We start from the raw sequence: 24,439 nt of genomic DNA on the forward strand, positions 1-24,439 counted from the left end.
AAGTAATTTAAAAAAATATAACAGCCTTTTTAACCAGTATGCTTTCTCTTATATTTATGCAAATTCTATTGAGCGGTGTTTGCGAAGAAATCATTTCACCGTTTTTCTGTTTTAAGTAACGACGGTCATATTCTAACATCCAGTCGGCATCATAGCTTTTGTGCCACGGTGTTCTCTGTCACCTCTGAGTCCTATGCTTTTTGAGAATAGGTTTAAAACAGCAAATGTTGACTGAGGCGCACAATGCTCGACGCACACACCGGACGCAGTTTATATCGTAAGTCTACTGGTTTTAGGGCTCACTGGACATTTTATCTGGTGAAGTTTCACCCGATAATGACCTATTGCAGAAACAATGAGAATAATTTGACACGGAAGATACAAATAAAAAACAACTAATGATTTTTATTGAAAGCATGCATGTGAGATTTTGACTGAGGCAATCAGGTTAATTCCTTATACAACTGGTGGCTTTTATACTGAACCAACACTGCCACCAGCCCCTCTTTTTTGCATTCATTTTTTTTTACACCAAAGAGCTATTTTGAATATTTTCCTGTGACAAGGCAGCCAAAAGAATCAGTATGTTCCTTGTGCATGAATAAAGTTCACTAGTACTATAACGAATTAGCATACTTTTCATCACCCCTCAACTATCTCGATTTTTAGATATTTACCTCTGTACCTGACAAACGTAAATACGTAAGCCAGGTCGGTTGTTCATTTGCAACCCGAGTTACGCATTTGGAATCGGGTCACAGTTAGTACTTCCAGTTCAGTACCCACGAATGTAGTTCTAGCCTATTTTTAGAACATTTTTTCCTCTCTCATTTTGGTGGTGATAGAAGAGTTTTATTTGTGCATTTTTGGTAGGGATTTAAAGGTAATTGTTTATTCTTGATAATATGAACTCAGGGTGTTGTTGTATGTGTGTATTTCGGCGACAGTGCACATTGAGTAATAATGCCTTGGTGATGATCCGGAAGTGAAATCTGTGTTCTGTTTACATGCTGCTATGTTGACAGTCAAGCATCTCAAAAAAGAGCAGGTCAACCTTTGACAAGAACTTCACCGTGAAGTCATCTTTGAAGGTATTTTAGATTAACATATGATTTGCATTGATTGTCACACAGTGGAAAGGTCAGTACTGAGAAACAAATGTAGAGAACATATAGTAAGATTAATTGTGTTCTATGTCCATTTGATCTCCAATGCTAGTCTAACTGTGACAGGCAGTCACCAAACAAGCCAACCCATTTTCAAGCCTAACTCAAGGTAAATCTAAACCACATAAAATATTTAGCTTATGTGTGAATTAATATATGCTAGGCTTATTATAATTAGGTTCAAGTCTTCAACTTAAAAATTAGGGAGGTGTCAAAATACAAACTACCCAGTGAGACTTTACGACAAGGCCAGTTACGAAATCAAAATGGAAGGAACATTTCTAATAAGAGATATTTGCTGTAGGTAACCTTTGCCATGTGCTTTGTCATCGACACTTTTTGAGAGGTATGCCATTAAAATCGTTCATCAAATTCAAAGATACAAGTATATCATGTATTTACCTTCGTATATTTTCTCTTGCTTCCACTTTCTCCAGTTCTTCTATTTCCGGTAGGGGATAAAACTCTGGGTACTGTATTTCATGTTGCACAGGATCCACCAGCATTTTGGCTTGACCGCTAGAAAAAAGTAATTAAACATAATTTCTTCGACGGTTTGTCCTCGCTTATTGCAAAGCGTAAGTTAGTGTTAGTTTCTTAAGATTAATAGTACTTAAAATTGGAAAAATTGGGATAATGTTAATACGCGACCATTGTGCAATTAATTTCCTTTCTCAAATAGATATTGAAAAAAGTTGACACCAATTAAATTGCACATTCAAATTGACAAGTTAAAACAGGGATATTCTGACTGGTTTTTAAAACAACGACATTTTGATTGGTTTGCTGCTACTGATGACATAATTATATAACTATAGATACCTTAACAGAAAGCACAGACCATCCGCCGGACAACCTTGCTTGACCAGTATTCCGTCGAAATTTAGCTTCTGTTTCCTTAAACTCATGGCCAGTTGTTTTTTGTACCTCGGTTGCCATCCACTGAAAAGTGGATATTCCTCCACAAATCTCTTTTTCTCCTCGTATTCCCGTGTCTGAAAGGCCCTGAGAGTCCCGTTGTAAAGTTCTCTATTCACCACAAGAAGGTCTAGCATTTCGTCGACGATAATGCTGGCATTTCGGATACAGTCTGCGTTGATAAGTGCAAGTTCTCCGAAGCTCCTTCCAGCATCTGAGGAATTACGAAATTTGGGTTATTAATTAACTCCGGCATTTAATTTCGTTGTAAAACTATATGCATACTCTTCGTGTAAAATTGTATCAAAATAATAAGCTCAAAGGATAGTGTGACTGAAAATTTCAACAATAATTCACGATGAATTAGTTTACACTCCTTTTGAATAATTACAATCGGTATCATAATTTTACGGTACCAAAATTCCATGAATTCCTTTGAAGAAAAGAAGAGGAAAAAAGACACGATCTCTTACCGAGCTTTCCCACGAAATTTCCGTAGATAGATCTGTCCAATTCCTTTGTCTTCTTTTTCGTGTTCTGCTCAACTTCCTCCTCATCCACTTCTTCTTCCTCTTCTGTCGATTTTGGTTCCTCTCCTCCAGGGATATTCTCAAAGTTGGTCTGGATGTGAACTGACACGGAACCTCTCAGGATGATGTAAAAGCTAGGTTTATAAAGAATGTGGAAAACATATATATATATATATATATATATATATATATATATATATATATATATATATATATATATATATATATATATATATATAACTCATTTAATATTTACACGACGTTTTTATGGTACCAACGATTCTAACAAATTAAATTATGTCTAGGTACCCTTTTGTATCTATTATTTTCTGTAACATTTTATTTTTTACTAATCAAAAAGGAAGAGAAAAAAGTAACATAATTCTTCGAAAATTATGTAAGAGATGCTTGTTTATTTTACGACTTTATTATATCTTTGATAACCAAAAGTCATTTGGTGGCAGTAAATGAAGTCGGTCAACCAGAGTTATGTACTGATAATAACAACAGAAATATGAAAGAACGAGACCGCAACAGAAAATGGAATAGAGCTTACGTTTCTACACCATTTATTAAGATCCCAAAGTGTTTGCACTGATTAATGAATTCAGTTACAAACGGATGTTACATAATTAATCAATTATAACTGACAGTAATATGAGAACCTATAAAAATAGGTCGGTTGTAGACCCTTATCAATTATGACAATGTGCGTTGTGACGAGTTTACTTGCATACATGCAAATCAAGAGGAACATCAGACACATATGCATACTAAATTGGTTGTAAATTATACATGCCTAATTAGAAAAGTCTGGATAAAAAAATGTGACCCCCCCACACACACACAAATTGTTCTACCATCTGTTATTTGACACCAATGATTAACGATATACATTCTTTTAATGTTTATTTCTAAGGTTTCCGCCTTCTTCCGGATTTATACAAAATGACCATGACTACCGGAGGTTGTTGTTGTTGTGGGGTTTAACGCCATTTTTCAGCACAAGATAGGATTTACATGGCGGCCAGTATTAATGGTGGAGGAAGAACCAGAGAAAACCCCGGAAAGAACCACCGACCCACGAGAAGCTACTGGCAAGCTTTCTCACATACCCACATTGGCTGAATCCGAGACTCGAACCCACGCAAATAGAGGAGAGATGGCAGTGATCCGTTACGGTGAGCGCTTTAAACTACTCGGCCACTCTGGGCCCCTCGATTGCCGGAGGCGAAATATGTCATGTGTATGACGGGAATCTGTATGAAAACAAAGATTTGTAGGTCGGGCATTGCCTTTTTGTATTCCCCACCTTTCAGAGAATGACATTAATAAACGAGCGTTGTCGATCAAAGGGGAAGATAATCAGTTTAAGGACTCAACATCGTGGGACCACGCGACATATTGTGCAAGTGTTCATTCTTCTGCATTTTATCACAGTAAATACGGTGTATAATTTACTATGCTCGGGATCCGTAACTACTGTAATTTCAGTCCAAAATTTAACTTAATATTGAAAGAATCTCCTATATGGCACTGATACCACATTACTGTGAACACTATAAACAAAGTTACTCACCAATCTCCTCGGTCACCTTGCTTGATGAGGACGGTGTCTTTTACACAGGTTGTAAATTCGCAGTTTTTGATTATCTCTTTCAAGATCTCTGCAAACAGATAAAACATATTTACATTTTTAATGGCAGATGATTTACAATTGATCTCCACCAATCAGTATAGATATAAACAGAGATAAATGTTGAGGGGGAGATAAAGTTCCAGATAGCATTACCTTATTGTCTTGGTATATATATCCTAACCTGATTAAAGAAATGAGGGCTTTTCCCGTATTGTGAGGAGATTTTTAACGCAACAACGTGTTAAAAAAATACACTAAAACTTGTTTTGGTCGTAAATTGCAGACTGGTTTCGTTTTGTTAACTTTTTGTCACTGCATTTAGGCGAAATTTTCTCCGTCCATAGATTGCAGTTTCAACAGAGATTCTTATTACAGTAAGATAAATATCACTTAACCAGTCTGTATAATTTGTACGTATTTTTCTTCATTGATAGTGCTACTTTTTGATAGAATCCTTGCTCATCCTTGTTTACACTGGAACATGTCGAAGAAAAAAAAAAGTAAATTTCCAAATTTGACACAAACCCGACCATTATTTTACGTTATCTAAGTGCAAAGTTACTAAATTTTCGTGACATTTTTGAACAGAGTATGGGTCCTCTCAGTTTTTTTATTCTTCTGTAAAGGTAACTCATAATATTTCAGGCAGTCAACTCATTCACGCTATTAAATATTTGGGGTTTTGGTGTTGGTTCCTATAGTTTTACTAAGTAATATTGATTGACAAAGTGTGGCTTGGTATTTTACGGCTCATCAACACAAGTTGGTTATTTAGTGCCGATGCGATCGGAGTAAAGTGTCCTGCCGGAGAACACGCCATAGTTCTCGACCCAGGGCAATCATATGGTAAAATTCAAACCGGCATCCTTTCGATCGCGAGTCCGGCACGTCAAACACTGAGTCACTGTGGCTGTCCCTCTATTAGTCGCTTCTTACAACGTGTAGGCGAACCCATCGGGCCTATTCTACATTCCCGGGACCTCACGGGGTTGACCGACATGATACTTGTTTTAATTTGACCTCTGATATTATACACACAAAAATACGAATATTTTTACAGGAATAACTCACAAAACGCATTTCGTTTATAAACAGCGATCAAAAGTCCCGTGCACTCGAAAGTGGATTTGAAATTGATTGATATTATTATTTCGAGGTCATCACTATCGTATCTTAAAACAATTTAGTCTCAACTGAATTTAATTTCAAAGCATCAAGATACACCGACTCAAGAAGCGTGCTTTCGACGGCTCAGATACGGGCAAAATATTATCTTTCAAGGTGGAAGAGAAAGGAAAACCATCGAAATAAGATGGGCGCCCACGTTCCACTGTAAGGGCCAGAACGGGCGATCGAACCCGAAACCACAAAAGTGCAAAAGTATGCGCACCACTGCCTGTTGCTTTAACCAGTTTTGCCAAATGACTATGCTTTTATGTTTCAGTCAAATGTCTACACGAAGATCCGGCACGTATTTTTCATTTGTTGTATATCGATATTACAGCTGCTGGCTTTGTTACCAAGTCCGAGAATTAATCGAAATAGCTATTTTTAAAGAACCCACTGAGGTGGTAAGGTCACGACAAAATTTTAGAACACCTTTTGCAGCCGGATGTTACGAAAACATATGCTCACAGAAAAGACACTGATATATTAAGGGACAAGTGTCTAATGCAATATACCGTATGCATCCTGTAGACCTAAGACGCTTTTAAACGCAGAGCAGAAGGTATACGAGAAAATATAAGATATATACAGCAACCTTGATGGGCACATTCGAGTAATTTAATTGGCAAGGGTCTTTCTGTTAGCACGAGTCGTTTTAATTTTAAAACATACAGTGACAAATTATTAGATGTCCTCAGATGATGTGGTATACGGTACAAAAGATGATGTCTCTTGATATATATAAAGCGCAACACTATCTCTCTCTTTCATTTTATTTTGAAGCAAGGAAACCAGAGACTTCTAAAATTAATCATGAGAGCCTTAAATCTTTTTACTCTATTTGCTATACTTTTAGTGACCTCCGCTATTAGAAGGGGTAAGTGTTTTTATCTATCTATCTATCTATCTATCTATCTATCTATCTATCTATCTATCTGTCTGTCTGTGTGTCTGTGTGTCTGTCTGTCCACCTGCCTACCTATTTTACTTTGTTTATACTATGGCTAGTATGCCTTTATATCTAGCAACAGTCCAGTCTTTCAAAACTGAAACCCCCAGGATATTGATCTTGATTTTCGTCAGAACAATTGAAAATGAAACAATGCACTAATTCGACAAGGCCAACCTCGCAGGAACCATTCCTATTTTATTCCAGCAGATTAGTAAACACTTCTAAAATGCATTCTTAATAGAAAAGATTTAAATATACTTAAGTAATCGTTCTGTGGCAATAAACGTCAATGCACATACACCATATAAGACATACAAGAAATGTTGTGATAAGCATAAGATGTGGTCCAACTTAGTGTGTGTGCGTGTATATATATATATATATATATATATATATATATATATATATATATATATATATATATATATATATATATATATATATATATAGATAGATAGATAGATAGATAGATAGACAGATACAAAGAATATACGGTTATTAGGAAGTGAGCTCTGGCACCAGTTGAAACCTTATGTATACATCATAACAGCATTCATGCAAGGAAAGGGGATCCAAGAGGTTTTATATATATATATATATATATATATATATATATATATATATATATATATATATATATATATATATATATATATATATATATATATATATATATATATATATATAAGGTGGCATGCTAAAATGATTTAGCTGGTATAGGAATTAGATGTTATTATTAGAAATTGGATTCTTGCCAAATTATTAATGTTGTACTTGTAGCATATTTTAGGACATGCATTTGTTGCAAATGAACCTGTGACCAGGATGGTCAGTGTTCAGACTCACTAAGAATCCACTTTATATAAATCGAACTTTGCAATAAATAAATAAAAAAATGTCTGCCTTTTCCAATAATAATACAAATCTCAAAGATTGTCAGAAAAGTATTGCCAAAATCATTCGATGATGTTAATGATGAAGAAAATGATGAATATGACGTGATCTAGACAACGAAAATTAAAATTGAAAGAAAATATATGCATGGCTCCTTCTCAAAACAACATCTCTGTCCAAGTTTGTCGCAAAAGAATTAATTAATATAAGGTTTCCTTCTCTTAAAGCAAAACCTATCAGGTCAACCGAGGGTCCAACCCCGGCTCCCACCCTGGCACTAACCACTGCTGCTAAAATCATGGCTCCGCTCTCCAACACGACAGCTTCGTCCCAGGGCAATACCACAGGTAAGACAACTTAATATATGTACGAGGTCCGTCTGACACACATGTGGTTGAAATTATATTATATTATTTAATGTACATTCTTTATTATGTTGGTCATGTATTATTATTATATGTTGTACATCCATTTATGTGCCGAGCATGTTTTACTATGCGATATGCATTCGCTATTATATAATTTGTACGTTTTATTATATGATGTGGACTTCTACATTTATGATGTGCACTACTTACAATGTGCTGTGTATTGCTTATGATATCATATGCTGCTTTTATTATATGATGTGTATTTCTTTAATTGCGTGATGTACATTTATTATTTCATGTACTTTTCTTACAGTACGATGTGACAAGGTAAACAATATGCTGTGGACACTTCATCACGTGATGTTGATGTGAAAATTCTTTTAAACACAGCAAAAAGCGAGACTTTACTGGTGAAACGGTTACGAACGAACATTATTTCCAATAAGGCTAACTATATTTTGTCACATGTAGCATGATGTCCCATCCAGTCACATTATCCTGACACCAGGCCAACCAGTCCTAACACTAGCCTGTTAGTGTCATTTGTGTAAGTCTTTGGTATGACTCGGCCGGGGATCGAACCCACGACCTCCCTCATCCGAGGTGGACGCTCTACGCTCTAACCACTAGGCCACCGGAGCGGTGTGTGTGTGTGTGTGTGTGTATATATATATATATATATATATATATATATATATATATATATATATATATATATATATATATATATATATATATATATATATATATATGTAGAAACAATGCATAAATTTGAGAAGGCAAACCACAACACGTACCATCTGTATTTTATTAAAGCGGAGTAGTACCCATTTCTAAAATTTATTCTCAAAACAAGATACTTAAATATACATATACGTCAGTAGTAGTAAAGTGGCAAGAGAAAGTAATGCACATACATCATATACAGAACGAACGTCGTGACAAGCATAAAATATGTTCCCTGTAGTCATTATAGGCTTAACGTCTTCTTAGCATACATATATGTATGTATGTATGTATGTATGTATGTATGTATGTATGTATGTATGTATGTATGTATGTATGCATGCATGCATGTACGTACGTATGTATGTATGTATGTATGTATGTATGTATGTATGTATGTATGTATGTATGTATGTATGTATGTATGTATGTATGTATGAATGACGGTTAGTGGTTAGTAAGTACAATGACAAAGAATTTACAGAGTGAATTCATCTACCAGTTGTTAAATTGCATTAGATGTTTTAAGATTTGGGTATTCTAATTAATAATTGGATCTTTAATAAAAGATTTACCGTTGTACTTAGGCCATTGTTTAAGATATGCACTTGGTAAAGTTAATCCTTCGATATGAATGATCAGTATTCAGGTACACCAGATGTCCACATGAAATTAAGAAATCCAACCAAGCGTTGCAATTAGCAATCTACAAAATGTTCGTCAATAAACGAAACCAAAGGTTTTGAAAATATATGGATAAGTTATTGGATATTGGATGATCCTGATCAAGCTGACAATGACAATTATGGTGACGATAGCGACAACGATGAAAATGGATCAAACAAAAGAGGACTTCTTTCCAACGATGACTCCTTCTCAAAACAACATACTCTCTGCAACAGTTTGATAATACGGGAATTACTAAATTTAAGGTCTACCCCCTTACAGGAACACCTCCCCAAAGAGGCGATGATAAAAACGACAAACAGCGCAGGACAAGCGCGGGTCAACCCCCGGCTCTAACCCTGACACTAACCACTACTGCTAAATTCATGGCTGCGCTCTCAAATACAACAGCTTCGTTCCAAGGCAACACCACAGGTAAGACAACTTAATATATGTATGAGGTCTGTTTGACACACATGCGGTTGTAACTACATTATATTGTGTGCCTTTCTTATTATAAGCTGTACATTCATTATTACATGACGTGCATATCTTATTATATGCTGAACATGCTTAACTGTGCAATATGCATTTCCTGTTATATAATTTGTACGTTTTATTATATCATGTGGACATTTACATGTATAATGTTTACATGCTACTATATGCTGTGTATTTCTTATGATATCCTAAGATTTATATGATGTGTAATTTTTATTTATGTGCTGTACATTCATTATTCTTTTGATGTGCACTTGTTGCAGTTTGATGTGGCAAAATCAAATTGCATATGCTGTGGGCACTCCATCACGTGATGTTGATATTTTAGTCTATGCTGTGAATTTTTCATTTTATGGCGTGCAACTCTTTATGATGAGGATCAAATTTAAAAACGCTCTACAAGTGAGAATTTACTGATACACCGGTTACGACGGAAAATGATTTTCAATAAAATTAAGTGGAAAATCCTTGACAACGACTGCAGGACTCACGGTACTAATTCAGTAAAACTATGCAAACGCCATGATATTAAAAATTCAAGAACTGTAAATTTATGAGTGCTCGTGATCAAACGTATATTTATCAGTATATATGAAACCTGGATGACAGCTTCTGTATAGCGAAAGGATATGAGCCGCGGCATTTTCGGGACCTACATCTATTTGAAATATGTGTTTTCAATTCTGCACCGAAGAGTCAGGTGCTAATTTCAGTAATGAGTGCTCCGAACTCAAGACTGTTAAAGGACTAAAATTCCATCAATAAAACAATGTCTCTATTTTTCAGTTACAACATGGATAAGCTGTCAAAAGATTCTTTTTCCTAAAAAAATAACTTATATTATCAACCAAACCTGGCCTGCAAAACCCATATACTCAAATTTTATCTTCACACATTTCCAGTCTGGTTTCCATTTTTTCATACTATTAGTACCGTGTGTCCTACAACCACTCCTGATATTTTCTCATCAGCTGGGATTCATCCCCTTGCAGGGATCAAATGCAAAAACCTGTCTGATCAATCAGGTGTCTATGGTTGACAATGACATACAAAACGTTTAATTTAACAAGAGGGCCACGGCCTGATATTTAAACATTCATACTGTATGTTCTATGAATATATCCTTGACCCCTGGGTCAAAGGTGTGGGTGGGTGTGTTGCAGAATACATTGTCTTTGCTTCATATATGTACTGCAAAGTCTGATATATGTTCGACCCTGTGGTTTAGGCGGAAAAATCAAACTCATCCAACTCTACAATTGGTGATAACATTTTAAACAAGGAAATTTTGAGCCAGAAATATATATATATATATATATATATATATATATATATATATATATATATATATATATATATATATATATATATATATATATATATATATATATATATATATACCTTATCTCTTCCCATTTGCGTGTGTGATGGTACGTTGGATAGTAGATGTACGTTTATGAGCTACACCCTTACTTTGTGTGTATCTGCATGCAGTGTATATTCGTTCCCTTCCTTCGCACGCTCTTTTCTCTGTTATCCAATTGTAATTTTATTTCTTTTTGAATGTCTATATTTTTAATTTTTGTGTTTTATTACATTTTTACAAGGCTTTAAAATTTTTAACTTGCTTTACAATCTTTTATTTACAATTGTTACTTTATTTACAATGCTACATTTAAAACAATTTTTTCAATTTTTGGAGGCCTCTAAATCCCGTGTAAATTTTGGAATTTTACCATTACTTTCAGTCTCGGCCATTTTCATAAAATATTTCGTAATTTTAACTACGTTAAATTCCGTTTCAGTTTCGAAAATTTCGTTAGACTTTTTGTCCCCGTCTAGTGGCAGCCATGTTAAATATATGGGCGCCACATTATTAAAAAGACAGAAAAACAACAAAACAATTCATACTTCATTTATATAACCTCATTACAGCCGCCATTTTGAGCTTCACATAAACGTGAATTTTCCATGTCAAGTGTACGTGCGCCATATTGACTTCATATTGTCATGTTAGTAAGGATGTGTTATATTATGCATATCTCATTCTCGTAGACGGATTGCGCGTGTCCAGCTTTCCTTATACAGATTCGATGTGTGTTGTATTGTCAATATGAACGGTAGAGCCTCATAATGAACGACAACGTTAAATTCCCATTAAACTTCCCGGTTTTGATTTTAATAACCAGTGTTGAGGTATATTCAATTAAGTAAGATACATTTAAATTTCCTTTGAAATACATAGCACGCTTTAATCTTGGCATGTGTCGGAACATGATCCGTCACGTCTAACAGTAATCGGGAGAAATTAAAGGATTTCCAATTGACTCAGATAAAGATGGATAAGGTCGTTGATGATGAAAATCATCGTGATAATAGCAGTAACGATGAATGTCGACGACGATGATAATAGTGGTGGTGGTCATGATGATGAACAAGATGATTAAAAGGTCGTTACCTTCTCTCAACGATGGCTCCCTCTACAAAGCAAACATTTTGCCTAAGTTTCAAACAACGGATAAACAGTTCGGCCCATTTTATTGCAACGAACATTGTTTGTCTTGAAGCAAATCCTCGTAAAACAGGCGGTGTTGATGACCACAGAAGGCTCATAAAGATGGCGGTTTCATCCTCAGCTACTACAACAGCGCCAACCAGCGCTTCTCCAGCGCAGGTATCAGCATTCAACACGACTGACCCGTCCCGGAGGAACAGCACAGGTGAGTGAAGCATGAGTGGTGTAATGAAAGGGGAAGGAAGATGGCTTTTGCGCATTGTTAAGAGACGAATGCATGCGGTACACGATCTAAAGCTATATCTTCGAAATTTATTTATTTCATAACATTTACAATGCAAACCTTTCTTGGGTCCATAAGCAACTATTCCTTATTCGTGACCTGTATAAGTTACCTCCCTTCCTGGCACAAGTGGGTGGTATTTGGTATATAGTAATATGTGGTTGGCATTTGGTATATAGTAATATGGTTGTGTCTGTCTGTCTGTATGTATGTATGTATGTATGTATGCATGTATGTATTTGTGTATGTATGTATAGGTTCAGAAATGGTTTAGATACCAATATTTGTTAATAATTCAAGTCCCGGGATCAAACAATCCAATAAATAAATTCATTTATAAATATATGTATAGAAAAAGAAAAGAAATCGTATGTCTCTTCAAGCTTGCATTATACTGACGGCCAAAAGAAGTGCCAAGTGTTAAAGCATGCATCTGTTTTCATCTTTTTTTAAAATTTCATATCGCAGATTTTGCTATTTATTTTACCTTCAAATAATTTTGGAATCAGCAACGAATGCAAATAGGGCATAAAAAAATAAGTGCTCACATGTTCTTTGACTGTCGTCGATGGTCAACGAAATATGTATATTCCTGAAAATAAAGACTCAAAAAGCGAAAATACTTTTACAGTATACAAATTTTTTTAAAAAATCGATATCAGAGAAACTGGAGGTTAATTTGTTGTTTATTTGTTGTTTTTTTTTTTACCGAGTATATGTTATATCAGTCCCTCTTCCTATCTGTCGTCGTTCTACTTTAACTAGTATTTGTTCGGGGTCCATAACCTGGCTTACATCCGGTCAATTCTCTTAAAGATTTAGATTGGCGATATCGCCATAATCTCAGTAGTGTGCCATTAATTAACGATGCTATATATTTTCGGCTGTGAAATATAAAGAAGAGAATACATTGCAAAAAAAAAAAAAAAACACAAAAACAAATCGACCACTGTACCCAGAGCGAGGGTGGGGTTGGGTTGGGGTGGCATATGCTGGTTACTGTCTAAAGGTGAGTTTTAATAAAGGTTCGCAGTTGCAAAGACGACCATTTCATTGTGATTATATCACCTTTTCTGGACAAAAAATCTGGAAATAAAATAAAAAGCAATTTTCCAAAACTTGCAGAGAGAGAGAGAGAGAGAGAGAGAGAGAGAGAAATCTATTTAAAAACTGCAATACTCTTGTCTGTTTGTTTATCTTGTTAGCACCTTGCGTTGACGTCTACATCTGGTATGCAGACGGTGCCACATACTGCGATGCGCTATACACCCCATCTACATCAGGCTTCCACCAGAACCCAGAATATTGGTGCAATAAGTATGCCTTGACAGACTGTTGTGCAGCATGTGCAAGACTACGAGCGGTAAATATTTTGTTCTACATTCATATATATATATATATATATATATATATATATATATATATATATATATATATATATATATATATATATATATATATATATATATATATACACGTATGTATGTATGTATGTGTGTGTGTGTGTGTATGTACGCCACCGGCATTTGATCTGCTAACGCTCGCAACAGATGTTGGACACTGGTGTTGCACGATACTAATACATACACTATACTCGCAGGTATGTATGCCCTCTAAGTGCTAAGGAAAAAATATATTGGTACCGAAAATTTCGTGTTCCTGGTGGTTTTACCCAGTCTTTGTCGCATTCATTTTTGTTACATGCGCAAGAAATGGTTTTGTTTTTTAATGCATTTCACTACATTCATTCCACGTTAATCTGTATAAATACGGCTAGAACTTATGCCTTCTCTTCCATAACACTGCTTACATTACAGTTTTGACATGCACAACGATAGCCTTAAACTTTACATCAAACTTGTTAAATGCGAAAATAAGCTGACAAAAGATTTATCTGTTATTGTTCTTGTCATTGTGGAAGATTTGTTAACATACTAGAATTTTAGGACTTCTATCTGTCAAAATACGGAATACCACTTACAACTTGATCATGTTATAAAATGGTTATGTTGGTTTAACAATTTTGATATTAAAACTCTTTAATTAACAGAAGTTACTAGAGCTTCGACATATATGCTTGCATAAGTTACTAATGTCACGATAAACCTTATGCACTTTTTTATTTCAGGAGAGAGTAATCCGCTGAAATATTCCATATCTGAGCAAATGGACCTTGATAAAGGAAATTCCATTCTTGAGCAATTCTGCAATCAGTTATTGTAAACTGCAATAACAAGTTTAGATTCTCAAGGAAGTATCCTAAGATACGTGGGTTGTTCAGTCCTGAGTATAGAAACTAAGGACACGTGGATATGTAAATTAAATGTAGATATTATCTTAATTTTTTACTTTTTCAATATAGTGAGACTATATATTGCAGCTAACATATTACATGCAACGTTTTATGATTATCATTTTGATAAAATTTAATTATGAGATATATACCCTCTGTACTCACTTATAAGTCCAACTAGAAATTGCACAGACCCAGATCAGCCCTCGCATAATGCGTGGCAACTCAGGGTGAAATCAGTTCGTTGGCAGCAAACAGTAGAGCAAATAGCGTAGTGTGCAACGGCACATCAGGGTTTATGTTCTTTGCAATTGGATTCGACTTATCTGCGATTATAGATGGAACATTTTTTAATTTTGTTGACTTTTTATGATTGGTTTTCAAGCCGCTAAAATAACGATTTTCACGTTTATTCTTTCTTTGTTTTATTCACTACCTATAATAAATACACATTTGCAACTTTTTCCATCGAAGTTATTTTTTTTCTTCTGTTTGTTCCTTCCATCAGAGATGTTGCAACGTTGTGATAGTAACAAAAATACTTTTTCCCCTTGCGATACAATAGAAAGTTACTTCATGATTTCAGATACACTGAACAGATGGATGTTTTAGTATGTCACCCCCCAATCTAATTTAAAGCAGATCTCCACTGTCCAACGTAAAGATCTGACAGCGACCGCTTATGTGTCATATTCTGGTGGCCTATATTATTATGATAATTGCTAATTTTATCAGCAAGTCAGATCAAGTCTTATATCTTCACGTTTGGAGAGTGAGCAGTGTGGCTGAAGATCATCATTGTGTGCCGAACGATTTGATTCACTTTCCGACTTTTGAAAGCTGCATTTCCATTTCTAATTCAAAGGTCACCAGAATATGACCCTTAAGCGGTCTCTGTAAGATCTTCAAGAGGAGATCGAGGGTCAGGGGTGGAATGAAGTTTTTGGAAGTTATTTACCTTGTCTCTTATATAGTACAGTAGAGAGGGTCCTATGTCAAAATGGGCCATGGGGGTAATCTGAGGTAATTTTGTCTCTCGTTATAGTTTTCCTTCCGGTTATTAAATTTTTTCAACATTATGATTCGTCGAGCACCTGTGATTTTAATCAGATTGTTACCTCTGGACAGTAACAACATTTTTGCTCCACGTGAAGGCGCAGAGTTTATAATTTTTGGACGGCATTTCATCCAAAGTGATGAAAATGTACCGAAAATCCGTATGAGATAGCACACGTGATCGGCCAAATTGGCAAACTGACACACCGGTGCAAGAGTATGGTAATGTGTATGCAGGACATATGGACTTTGTTGTCGTCAGACGTTTTAGTCGGCTAGGAAGTTGTCAATCACAGACAGGTGCAGAATTAACAATTGTTACATGTCTGATTTATTCAACATATTTATAAACATGCACATTTATTTACTAATCCATGTGATGTCAACCTAAGTTGGATTCAGAAATTTCAAAATGTTTTATAAAGCATGATCTTTAATAAGTTAAATTCACAGGATCTTCCACTTGGGATTCTGGGCGATATCTTAATCGCGATGCATTAGGTATGTAAGATTTACTTCAGTTAGATATACATGTGATCAACAAAGGTGAAAAGATGGAAACGTGTGGTAGCACTATCATATTAAGTCTGGGCCAATCTGATTAAAATCAGATCTCCACTGTTCTACGTGAAGATCTGACAGCGACCGCTTTGGATTCATGTTCTGGTGACCTATGTTCAGGGCCGGATTAAGGCCTTTGGGGGCCCTGGGCACAACCAACATAGGGGCCCATATCTATCCTGCCTTGTTCATATATATGGTTACAGTACTATTAAGAACAATCCTTGTGAAATCAGACGATAATACACGGGGCTCCTTGTATGGAAGGGGATTACCGCCATAATTCTATGCGTGTATTTTGTAATCTTACTTGATACATTATTGTAAATGGCTGCTGCAAGTGCTACTTTCATAATTCTGTCCATGGTATTCTTCATTGATGCAAATTGTACCTGGCAGTTTGCAAGAGCGACTTTCCTTCTACATTATTGTAAATGGCTGCTTGCAAGGTGCTACATTCCTAATTCTAGTCATGAATTTTCTATGCTTCATTGATGCAAGCTGTAAATGGCTGTTTGCAAGTGCTTAGATCTACTTTCTTTCTGCGTCATTGTATCTTGTAGTTTACCAGCTATTAAACTGATTCTGCATTTTGTCGTATGGCTAACGCTGTCAGTTATTACAAGTTTTGTATATTCTGTTTATAAACTTGTCATTATTACAATTACATCATTCCAACTGCTGTTTTCATGCAATTTGGCCTGCAACAATGTAAATACAAAGTTGTATCAGTATCGTCTTTGTTGTCCAACTCGTGTCGCCATCTTTTGTCATAATGGCATACTAGAGATTAGCATGGCATTATGACAACAGACTGCGCTCTCAATGTCTAAAGTTTTTTTTTTTTTACCAGAAATAATTAATGCCCCCCACGGAGCTTTACGGCATTCATTTTGTGTTGATAAACATTGTAACTCATTTTCAGTCCCCCTTTTTTAATGTGTAGGTTAGCAACGAAGTTTTAATCGTTATTTAAAACCATGTGCTTTCTCGAAGATCTAAGCGATTAAAAAACACCTTACGAAAACAAAAACGCATACACTACAGCAGGGTGGTCCATCTTCTTCAATACCAATTTTGACGCACTTAAGTATTTACTTTCACCGTTTAAGAAATCTACTTCTTAGTGATAGATCTCATTACTTTGGAAACATTAGTCATTTTAACAAAGTAAGGACTAGACATGACAATGACACATTCCCTCGTACTCTTCTTAACGAGCTTTTATCCGACGACCCCTGGTTGTAAGGATCGTATTGTAAGTCACCCATTTTTGATGCACCTCACCGACGTCTATATTTTCCTGTGATACTATTGTACATAAGATCCTGTGAAAATGATATCTTTCAGAGCAACATCAATAGCACATAAAAAGAGTTTATAGGTAAAATGACATTAAAAAAGTAAACATTCCTAAAGGTTTTCTTATTCTTATCACAATCTTCCTTTTGGAACATATTTTGTTGCAAACGTCGAAATAATCAATTTTGTACAAAATCATGTTCGTATCATGACAAAAATGTTTACTTGTGATTAGAGGTATTAGATTTAGTGTAAGATTGTTTTCCAGTACTTAATTTGCATTGTTGATGTACAGAACCTCAATTTTTGAATGTATTAAATATACAAAAACACAACAACAACAAAAAACAAACAAACAGCCTTAAAACTCGTTTGCATCCTTTAAAACTTTTGTCTCTAAAAGTGAGACAAAAGGCATAATGTTACAGGCGGTTTTACTTTTATTTATTGCAATTCTTACCATTATCAAACCAATTGAAAATTATAAATTTGTTCAAGAATTTAAAAAATATAAATATAGCACCGTTAGGTTCTGTGAGTGTGTGAACTGGATTTTTAACGTAGCTTTAACAATTTTCAGTCATATCACTACGATGTCTGCATTGTGGCAGGTTATAGTGATGCCTAGTACTGGGGAATCATGTCGCAGTCATGTAGCTTGATGTCCCACTCAGTCACATTATTCTGACACCAGGCCGACCAGGCCGAACACTAACCTCTTAATGTTGTGAGCCAAGCGAGGTAGCTGTAAGTACCATTTTTGTTGGTCTTTCGTATGACTCGGCCGGGGATCAAACCCACGACCTTCCGCATCCGAGGCGGACGCTCTAACCACTAGGCCACCCGAGCAGTCCAGTTTTGTTCTAATTATTCAGCTGCTCCATATCACATTAAAGATTTTTTTTTTAAATTTTTGTTGTTGAAATGTGAATGTAGGGACGCATGATTCCGACTTATTAATTAAATCTGTTGCTCTATGCAATATAAAAGTAGCTTAGTGAATTATATATGATCAAAGAGAGAGAGAGAGAGAGAAAACTGGATATTTCATTAAGTTATTGTAATTGTATACATGTATCCTGGGTCGATGAGCGTGTTTTGGGACACTCTAAGGGTATTTCCTTCAGCATGTATCAACAAGACAAAAAACTCTATTGATCTTACTCGATAATTATACAGGGTAGAGTTTGTACTGATCACTGTCTTTTTATTTGGTTTGATTTTATTTAATTGCCTACAGGTATCCTGGGTAATTTGGGTGTTTTGGGACAGTATTTTGCTGTTTTATGGTAATCATGGGGTCTTTCGTTGGTGATAATTACAAACATGGGGAAAAAACTCTCCTGATCTTACTCGATAATTGTACAATGCAGGAGTTTACTGATCACCGTGTTTTTAAAGGCTTGATTCAATATAATTATATACCCGTATCCTGGGTAGGTGAGAGTGTTTTTGGACAGTCTTGTGCTAGCCCCATGACTTTCAGGGTGATAGGTAGAAAAATTAAACTGTTGGATGTCTAATTCATGCATAAGTTGTTGGTAATAATCAAACATAAAATTGCTGGTCAGATTTGGGGAGGCAACAAGTGTTAAAAAAAAACACTGCCTAAACTTTTATAACAGTTTTTGCTTTAACATGCTTCAAAGGAATAGTCTATGGAGATCTTGAGAACACACACATTATGGTCAACAAGTATTGGTTGCTTGACTTGGTATTAGGTAAGGAACCGACAGTCTACCATATATATTTCAGCTAAATGGCTTGTCAAATGGTCAAATATGCAGATGAACCTTATATATCTACTGACTGGGATTTCCTGCCATTTGACAAGTGGTACTTATGAACATCACTTTTAATTTTCGGCAAATAAAAATCATTCAGGATCTTGTGATAAGTCTTACTGACACCACATTGACCAACTTCAGGAGTTTTATGGGCTATACTATGAATTTCCTGTCTATAAGATGTATGAATGACAATTTGACCACTGACCACTCATCACCAGCAGGTACACCAGGTGGTCTCCATTTTCTCATAATGACCCAGTTTTTCACAAAGTAACAAATTGGCTAGTGGTTTCTATTATTCTGTAAAGAAAATAACTTACTTGTGAATCTCTCTCTCTCTCTCTCTCTGCTGAGTGATTAAGACATTTAAATTATGGAATTTACCTCATCCATTGTTCCAAGGCACATACATTAGGGCTAACAGGCCAAATTTAAAATGCCATCTCAGGTCTTTAAATATAAGTTTTGTGAAGGTCCAAGCATCAGAAAAAACAAATTAGAAAAATATATATAATCATTTTCACGGAGTTTGCTCATAGCAAGTGCAAACAACTTATTTTATTGCCCGCAAAAATTAATTCTTGAAACTGTCACTAGGGAATATAACCTGACTATTCTTGAGGCATAATTAACAAATGTATGTGGTATACAAAAGAAAATGTGTCTCGGCCAGTCCAGAATTTATAGTTTTAATTCCTCAGAAGTTGCAATTATAAGTGTATGTCTAATCCAAAAGCCAAATTGTGCGAAAAGCTTGTCTTTATTCTTGTTTTATTCACGTGAAAGTAAAAAGCAAACGGGATTGGCAAATGATTATATAAAAGCGATGTAACAAGACAATCCCGGTATTTGTTCCTTACAGTTGCCTACCTGTATGCTAATTTTTGTTTAAGACTAATTCATCTAATAACATTGGTTTTATGAATGCTGGTATACATTAATTATTTATTTATCTCTAATATTTCCTATGAAAAGTTAAACACAGGGCTGTATATAGTTTTTATTAATTTATTTTTCTATATTGCATAGTTGTATTGTTCTGATATTTTTTTGTGTCATGACAATATTAACTTGTATATTAAACAGATAAAATAATGATACAATCAGACAAATGAAGATGTTTATGCGGGGGTGTTGGGGGTGTTGGATGATACAACAGCCTGAGCTGTGAGTAGCCTTAAAAACTTTACAAAGTTTTTTAGAAATTATGTGTGTGTGTGTGTGGGGGGGTGTCTCACTCTTTTAACAGAAAACAATCACATCTGTAGAATATACATTTAAAAATTTGTTTTAATCTTTTTGACTATTACATTAATTTCATATCCAAACGTATCAAGCAAGTTTGGTACTGTATTGTAGCAGTAATAATAACAACAAATTGAGTTGGTTACTGGTAGCGGTAGCAATGTTATTTATATTCAATATATTATATTTTTATAATTGCTACCAAAGAAGTCTGGTATTTTATCAGTGAAGTACCTTGCAATCAATCATCTTATTTGTACTATAAATATCGCTTCATATATGGATGAATACGATTTTAAATAATTAATAAAATGTAGTTTCCAGTTTTATATCTGTTGAAATAAAGCATATCATAATTGTATGGACATGTTCTTTATGTTAAGACATAGAAAATATATTTCATATTGTTAGAATTTATTTTCTTATATAATGAAACAAGTTCATAATTTTGTTGCATATATGTGATGTCCTTGTTTCAAGTCATTTGCCTCTTGCTGTTGTATTGAAATTGGAGATTTAAAATGAAATTGGAGATATGAGATTCTTGTCATAGACAACTAGTGATAATACTTGCTGGGCATTGCATAATCATCCATGCCATACATATATATAGAATCCTGTCTAATTTGAATATTTTCCTTACTTCTGTTTATATATATATATATATATATATATATATATATATATATATATATATATATATATATATATATATATATATATATATATACTGCCTACGTAAACTGCATGTTAACAGTTAAAATTAATTTCAGAGGATGAGAGAATAAACACTCATCTCTGGAATGTACTCTCTCTCTCTCTCTCTCTCTCTCTCTCTCTCGATAAAGAAAGCAGGTCCTTGATGTGCAATTATGTGCAATGTACTCCAACCTTATGAGGTCTTTACTGGATACAAAAAGCAGAATTTGCACTGCACTCTAAAATAATAAACACGTTCTAAATTGATGATATTTTGAATGAGAATATATAAACAAATTAGGACCTTAAACCTTGCTTGTAAGCGGCTACCTATTCTGCCACTGTGCGGTAGCAGTAAATGACACCCACAAAATGTCCAAAATAAAAGTGGGTTGGGAAGGGTCCGCGGAAATATAACATTTTGTAAGTACATTTAATTGTGTACAATTTGATATATTCAGTTTGTTTTGTACTTCGTGCAGGTCAGCTCTCTTTCGAAATCAGCTGATTGTATTGCGGTAACATAATTCAATGCTATTTTAAATAAGACGCCCCAAACATGCCGTAAAGCGGTATAACCCCTTGTTACTATGGCCAGGGGAGCTGTCGTATTGTAAGAACTTGACGCGTCACAGCGCCATCTGTTGTCATAAGGAGGCATTATTTTAGGCTAGCTTCCGTGATGCTAACTTCCAACGTGCTTGATGCTACATTATAATCACAATTTTAGAAGGTGCAATCTGTGTAACTTGTGATATAACAAGTTTATAAATAGAATTTTAAAACTTGTAATAACTGACATAGCATTTGCCATACGACAAACTAAAGAATCAATTTAATAGTTGACAAATTGAAAGAAACAATGACGCAGAAGGAAAGTAGATCTAAGAACTTGCAATCAGCCATTTACAGCTTGCATCGATGCAGAATAGAAAATTCATTACCAGAATTAGGAATGTAGCACTTGCAAGCAGCCATTTACAGCTTGCATCAATGAAAAATAGAAAATTCATGACTAGAATTAGGAATGTAGCACTTGCAAGCAGCCATTTACAATAATGCAGAAGGAAAGTTATACTTGCAAATTGCCACTTACAGTTTGCATTCATGAAGAATACAATATACTTAGATAGAATTATGAAAGTAGCACTTGCAACCAGCCATTTACAAAAATGCATCAAGGAAGATTATAAAACACATGCATAGAATTATGGCGATAATCCCCCTCCATACCCTTGAGCATCGGGGGCCGTGCCTGCGAAATTAGACGATAAAGTACGGGTCAAATTTTACATGCCGGTCAATAACTTATACCCCATTACCGAGGAGTCTGAAGAACCCTCTGCAACTCCAATACTGACTAAACGTATTATACAATAATAAGTTTTATATCTATACAGCTTCTTATAGCATGCTCTCGAGTTCCCATAAATGCACTTTTATAAATGAAAGTTCAACTGTTTGGGATCCGGTGTAGCTATTATACAACCTAAAGTCACAAAGTGTCACATTTTAACGCAAGTTATATGCATATCTATCCTGTATAAAGATGACGCTTCTGTAAACAGAGCCAGCCATACTGAGCCACGAGTTTCAACAGTGAACGACACTTAACAACGTTTGGCAGACGCTTCGTTAGCCTTAATCAAATTCAGCAAATGAGTTACTTCATTACGAGCGTTTTCTTCTAATAAGCCTCTTGGCCACATATCATAACCTAATAAAGAGTATGAGTTTCAAAATTACTTGACGAAAGTTATTTAAAAAAAATACAAGGTTATGTTTACAAATCCCCACCAGTCGACCTAACTCTGAATTCTTAAGATATATGCTCCGGCTTAAAATTATATTTAACAATTGCTCATTCACCAATTATGTAATAATTACTCATTCGCCAGTTAATTCACCATATTAATTTCCGTGGCTTGACTCTACATGTTCATGATGCAAACAAGGAGTCAAAGTGGACTTGAATGCTGATAAGGGCAATTTATTAACGCTTGTACAATTATATGAAACAAACAAAACAAGATACAAATTTATTTAAGCAGCGATATACACAAACTAATATCACTACCGAAAACATTTGAGTACCTTTGCATTACAAAATCAAACAAAAGATCGTGTGTTACAAAAACAACGAGAAAGAAAAAAAAAATACTTCCTGACATCTTTACAACTCATAAAACTCACCAGGTCGCCGCTGAGATAAAACAAAACTTACAACTTGTCATCACGAGGGGATAGGCAACGACAGGTCACCTTGACAAGTGACTTTAGACTGATAAGTCAACTGATAACAAAATATATATATAGCCGCGTACAAGTCTGATCATACTGCAAATTGCATAGACCCAGATATGGTGTCGCATAATGAGCTGGCAGATCTGAGTCTATGCAGCTTGTAAGGATTAATAGGTAGAATAAGCCGTATAGATCCTGATCTGTCAGCTTATTATGCGACGGCATGTCAGGGTCTACGCTATTTACAGTGGCACCTGACTTATAGGCTAGTATATACTGTATGTCAAAACTAGACATGATTAATTGATAAAAGTTAAGAATATCAAAACTAATACGTTTAATGCACATACAACTTATGATATGTTCCCATATCACCATGAATACACTTTCGTCATTGAAACTTCTATTTCTACCTATTTACTTTAATTTTCGCTTATAGGGAGATCATCAATTTATAACCGCCATTGAAGTGGTGATTTTCTGTCAGGCTATATGGTAAATTGCCCCAACCCTAAACATCGGTGTCTTTCAGTTTGTCCGTTGCGAAGACCGCGCATGCGAAGCCGTCTATTTTAACGTATGAGGAAACTATGCGATGCATCACGTCATCTTACTTGTACTAAGTCCTATTTCCAGGACATGGCATCAGGCACCGTATAGGCATTAACAACTGTAAAGCATTTTGGAAAACCAAGACCCAGAAAAACAAACCCAGGGCATTTTTACATGTTCAAACAAATGTTCTTCTTCTTTATCAGAGAAAAGAAGTCAAACAGAAATACTGAGCCAAATCGTTTTTACAGAAGTTGTCTTAACAAACACGAATGAGAGACAAAACTAATTTGATAGCGAAATGCATTCGTACAAGCAAGAAAGTTAAATAGAAAATGGAGAGATTGCTTCTATTAACAGTATCTGTAG

General features: G+C 35.1%; 2 protein-coding genes across 10 annotated transcripts in view; one reads left to right on the forward strand and one right to left on the reverse strand.

Moving 5' to 3' along the window:
- The window catches only part of LOC149787647 (uncharacterized), a 109,158-nt gene that overhangs the window by 20,615 nt on the left and 64,104 nt on the right, over nt 1–24,439 (reverse strand). For all 9 annotated transcript variants that reach the window (XM_089973841.1, XM_089973839.1, XM_089973840.1 and 6 more), the window contains exons 4-7: nt 4,194–4,281; nt 2,558–2,748; nt 1,989–2,298; nt 1,569–1,685 (exon numbers count right to left, since the gene is read on the reverse strand). In XM_089973841.1, the coding sequence (XP_089829967.1) occupies nt 1,569–1,685; nt 1,989–2,298; nt 2,558–2,748; nt 4,194–4,281 (706 nt within the window). The remainder of the gene's footprint in view (nt 1–1,568; nt 1,686–1,988; nt 2,299–2,557; nt 2,749–4,193; nt 4,282–24,439) is intronic.
- Nucleotides 6,148–15,085, forward strand: LOC149787648 (uncharacterized). The gene is made up of 6 exons (XM_089973831.1): nt 6,148–6,297; nt 7,494–7,613; nt 9,312–9,464; nt 12,098–12,250; nt 13,534–13,691; nt 14,457–15,085. The coding sequence occupies exons 1-6, from the start codon at nt 6,234–6,236 to the stop codon at nt 14,472–14,474; spliced, it is 666 nt and encodes a 221-aa protein (XP_089829957.1). The 5' UTR covers nt 6,148–6,233; the 3' UTR covers nt 14,475–15,085.

The sequence above is a fragment of the Sinohyriopsis cumingii genome, chromosome 11, assembly GCF_028554795.1.
Source record: "Sinohyriopsis cumingii isolate HCF-2022 chromosome 11, ASM2855479v2, whole genome shotgun sequence".
NCBI lineage: Eukaryota > Metazoa > Mollusca > Bivalvia > Unionida > Unionidae > Sinohyriopsis > Sinohyriopsis cumingii.

Excerpts from the sequence above, each read along its gene's own strand:
- LOC149787648 (XM_089973831.1), top strand. The coding sequence starts at position 6,234 with ATGAGAGCCTTAAATCTTTTTACTCTATTTGCTATACTTTTAGTGACC. Across the intron at positions 7,614-9,311 it reads GTCCCAGGGCAATACCACAG|GAACACCTCCCCAAAGAGGC; the intron begins GTAAGACAACTT and ends ACCCCCTTACAG. Across the intron at positions 12,251-13,533 it reads GTCCCGGAGGAACAGCACAG|CACCTTGCGTTGACGTCTAC; the intron begins GTGAGTGAAGCA and ends TTATCTTGTTAG.